Source organism: Episyrphus balteatus, chromosome 2 (assembly GCF_945859705.1).
Source record: "Episyrphus balteatus chromosome 2, idEpiBalt1.1, whole genome shotgun sequence".
NCBI classification, from domain to species: Eukaryota; Metazoa; Arthropoda; class Insecta; order Diptera; family Syrphidae; genus Episyrphus; species Episyrphus balteatus.
Window position 1 is genome coordinate 75029454 of NC_079135.1, and position 4890 is coordinate 75034343.

At 36.6% G+C, this 4890-nt stretch overlaps 1 protein-coding gene across 1 annotated transcript; it reads right to left on the reverse strand.

Moving 5' to 3' along the window:
- Window positions 1-2192: 2192 nt before the first annotated feature.
- Window positions 2193-3741, reverse strand: LOC129909524 (achaete-scute complex protein T8). Its single transcript, XM_055986599.1, has one exon. The coding sequence runs from the start codon at window positions 3732-3734 to the stop codon at window positions 2193-2195; it is 1542 nt and encodes a 513-aa protein (XP_055842574.1). The 5' UTR covers window positions 3735-3741.
- Between the last annotated feature and the right edge of the window lie 1149 nt (window positions 3742-4890).

Here is a 4890-nt window from a genome sequence, read left to right on the forward strand (position 1 = left end):
GAGAAATGTCTCATGATAAATGTCTCGAGAGAAATGTCTCATGATAAATGTCTCGAGAGAAATGTCTCGAGAGAAATGTCTTGAGAGAAATGTCTGGAGAGGAATGTTTCGAGAGAAATATCTCGAGAGAAATGTCATGAGACATTTCTCATGAGAAATGTCTGGAGAGAAATGTCTCGAGAGAAATGTCTCGAAAGAAGTGTCTCGGGAGAAATGTCTCGAGAGAAATGTCTCGAGAGAAATGTCTCATGATAAATGTCTCGAGAGAAATGTCTCGAGAGAAATGTCTTGAGAGAAATGTCTGGAGAGGAATGTTTCGAGAGAAATATCTCGAGAGAAATGTCATGAGACATTTCTCATGAGAAATGTCATGAGACATTTCTCATGAGAAATTTCTCGTTGGACATTTCTCATGAAAAATTTCTCATGAGAAATGTCTCATGAGAAATGGCTCATGAGTTATGAGACATATCCCATGTCTAATGAGACATTTCTCATGAGACATGTCTCATGAGGCATATCCCATGAGACATGTCTCATGAGACAGATCCCATGAGACATGTCCCAAGAGTTACACTTACCGGTGCCAGGAGCTGACTGTCGATGTTATTTCGTCGACGACCTCAGCCTAACTGAATATTGTGATTGGTGTGTGGCCCTATTTATAGCAAAATATGATCCTCCCGCAGAAATGTTTAATTCTATTTCCTTTTTTGTTTAGTAGTAGGTATACTCCGCCCCTGGGTGTGGTGTTTTAAGTTTTTTTTTTTTTCTTGATAGACAAAGTCAGATTGGTAGGGTTTTCAGACCCATCCTTTGCTAGTTTTGTGTGGCATGATTCTGGAGGGTGGACCCTAAGGAACTTTTTTATTTATATTTTTTTTATTTATTAGCCTACTTCCGATACGATAATCGGAAGTAGGCTAAAATTGATTTGGGTTAATTCGACCCCCGAATACCCCTCCTCTTTTAATCAAGTTTTATTTGAGGTTTATAGATTTATGTGAATTTTTTTATAAACGTCTTGTGCTCTGGTCTCATGGGGGCCCCTATAATTCGGGGGCCCTGTTACATTGATACAGCTGATACAGCACCAGCTACGCCTCTGAAGTTAAGTTAAAATTGCAATCTAGATCACACTGCTAGCGATAAATGGAACGTGAGCTTGAGTCATGCTTATTTATTATGTCAAAAAATCAGCCAGCAAACCTCCAAGAAACTTTTTTTTTTCAGTTCAGCTGAAAAAGACGTTTCTGTTGACGTCTCACTTGATTAAGAGAAAAAAATTGGTTTGCTCTGTGGCCCTGGCAGCGCGGCGTGCGCCTCTGGGCTAAAATGCAGTTCTTGATAAAATTATATTAAAATCAGGACGGCAAAATTGTTGCAAAAATGTCTCTTAAATTTTTTTGAAGCTAAACAATTTTAAAAATAAATTAAAAAACAAGTCTTGGGTATCAATTCTCGATCTGTGAAACTGTGAAGTGATAAGTTTTATCACGTCTTTATACTAAATTCGATTCTAAAATTAAAAAAAAAAAACTTCAAAAATGCCATAAAAAATTAAAACAAAATTAAAAAATTTTTCATATGAAAACTGAAATGATGAAGTTACTATGTATCACTACAGTTTCACAGGTGACAGATCGGGAATCGACCCTCTGGTGTCCTGTTGCTTGAAATACTTTTTAAGTCAAAACAAACTACTATAACATTGTTTTCCAAATTATTATCCTTTTTTGTTCTAATACCTACATCTCTATTCCTAAAAGCTCCAAAATATTTCATTTAAAAATAATCAAAAAAGAAACCATTTTTAAATAAACTTCTTTTATTCACTGGAAGAAACATGTACATAAAACTTAAAACTAGGATCATAAATAAAAGATAAAACTAAAAATTGTTAGTTTATTTTTTTACTTAAAAAAAAAAAAACTTTTTTTAATCTTAATAAATAATTGTCTTCGGTTTGTTTTGCTTCATTTCTTGTTTTTATATATACAAATTCATTTGATATAAAATATTTAATTTTTTTAATTTTTAATGATAAAATTTAATAATTTAAGCGTTTTTTTTTATATTTAAAATAATCATAAAAATAACTATATAATAATTTCAATTTAACTTATTCATAACTCCTCAACAAAATGGTTTTTTTTTTTTTTTATTCAAAAATAAACTATTCACATAACAGTCTACAAAATATGTCCACCATCAGACTTGGGTGTGTTAGCCTCCCACCAATCAATGGCATCCATCATACTTTCATCCGAGAGCGCAGCTGTAGATGTATCTAGAACAACATCGTTAAGCTCCTTCTTCAAATAGACAACATTATCGTACAAACTGTGTTCCTCATTACTATTTTCACCTGGTGAAGATGACGAAATGGCTATGTAATTACCGTGGCTAGCACTCTCCATATCATGGGGTGACAAATTTCCCAGTAAATGTTGTTGGTAAACAATATCTGAAGGTTCTATCTTGACGTGTGCCGCCAAGCGATTATCATGCGGCTGTTGTTGTTGCTGCTGATGATGTTGATTGTGGGGGGCATCGTGCATCGTCTGATATTGGGGAGGCATCATGCAGAGGTCATTGGTGGCACGCGACATAGTTTGTTGTACTAAAACACCACCGGTCGCAGGTGATAACACACTCGACGTTGACGATAGGGGCGAACACATCGACGAAGTCGTTGAGGTAGGTGCCACCGTCATTTCGGATGGGGTCGATGCAGGTGCAACTGCAGCCATCATGGAAACCTGAATATCCTCGCTCGTTAGGTCATCATTAGTGGGATAACAATTAGTGTCGATTAAGGGAACGAAATTCTCTTCGTTGCCAAAGATATCAGGGGTCAATAATTGATAGGTATTTGTTCCTGGAATTCGAATGTATTGCAGTCCATTTAGAGTGGTAATGTTGGGCAAACTTTCAGTCATTTGTGAGAAATCGAGATCCTGTTCTTGGTCCAAATCGGTGGCTCCATTGCTGTCATCGTAGTTGTCAAAGTTATCGTTCATTGGTGAGTTTGATCCGAATTCATCCTTTATATTGGCAAAGCATCCATCATCAGCAGAAAGTGGCGATACAGGAGGTATTTCGTAGCCGAGAAGTTTTTCTAAACCACGGATGTATTCCACGGCCATTCGAAGGGTCTCGACTTTACTAAGCTTCTTCGATGCTCCTTTCGTAACCGATGCACCTCCAACAGGTTCGAAAGCCTTTGCAATCTCTTCTGGAATATGCTGACGGAGAGCGGCAAAACCGTTGTTAACTTGCTTCACACGATTTCGTTCACGAGCATTGCGGCGAGCCACTGCTTGAGGAGCTGGTAATCCTTTTCGTCCTGGAGTTCCTAGCGTCAACTCATCGCCACCCGATTTTCCCGCCTTTTGTTCAGCACTTTTCGTTGCAATTTTCATCTTTTTCGCTGGAGGTTGCTTCCCTCCACTCTGACTTTGTGGAAGGACATTCTCACAATTGGACGTATTCAACGGAATTAGCTTTTGTTTTTTTCTCATTATAACGGCACCACTGTTATTCACACTGCCTATCATTCCAAAATCTTTGATTTTCTTCACAATCGAATTGCTATTGATCACAAGTTTATTGCTCGAATTGTCACTTAAGATTCCCGCGTTGTTATTCGTGGTAATTGTAATTTTATTAAAGGTATTTTTGAGCTTTAAATTTGGCGGCATACCATAAGACATAATGCCAATTGTTGCCATTGCCGTTATTATCCGCAGGATTTTCGATCGAAAAACTTACGTCACACTGTTCCAATCTTTAATTTTTTTTAAATTTCTAGTGAAAATTTAAACTAAAAATAAAACACAACAACTTAACCGAATACCGTCCCGTTATAGATTGGGAAAATTCTTTTACTATCTCTAATTTTGTGTCCTGTCTGAAGGACAGCTGCTTGATATCTGTGTCGCGTGCCGCCCGATGTCTTTCACTGTAATGTTTCATGGGGCGACGACGAGCGGTAATGTGGAGAAACAAGACACAAAAAAAACAACAGGCAATAAACTGAAAAAGGTGCAGTTAACGATCAAACATGCATACACTCACATAACACTGATGATATGTATATAAATGGGAAGGACGAAAACGACATGGCGCAACGTATGCACACACAAGGCAAAAAGGATATAAAATTCATCATCCCCTATATTCATATCTACCTATATCGTTCGTAGTGTGTACTAAACCGAAAAGTAAGCAATGAAGTTCATGGCTGTTTGGGCTCAGTCAACCACCACCCCATTGTCAGAATGAAACGGTTTTGTTTTGTTCGGTTCATATTGGTAACGATGTATTGGTTTGATATGATTGCTGTTCCTGTTGCCGTTGCGCCCTTGCGGTGGGAAATCTAACATCTGATCGCACACATATTCACATATACATACAAAAAAGTAGGGGTTGACTGAATTCATTTATTTTTGTTTTTATATTTTTTGATGAAGATCAACGGCTCTTTCAAAGAAAATAGGGTATGGAATCGTGTGTTTGGTAGTTGTATGCTTACCAACATTGTAGGCATGTTCAAAAAAAAAATAAAATAATTTTTTTTAGCAGAGGACTCTACATTTTGGTTTACCAATTCAAAGTTGAAAACAAATACATAGGTACGTTTTTAATCTCAATATTAGTCATGCTTTCGTGTCAGTAAAAGTAGAAGAAAGAACTTAAAATGGAGTTAACAAAAACTTCAAGATTTTTTCTTCAAACAAAACTGATTCGGGGTTCTAAGATGAAATTGGTCAGAATATAAGTAACAATCAAACATGTTAATCACATTACAAAGGTATAGACTACGAATTACAGTACTCACTCAAAGCAAATTTTTTTCCCAAAAAAGTTCAAAAGCCAATCTTATTT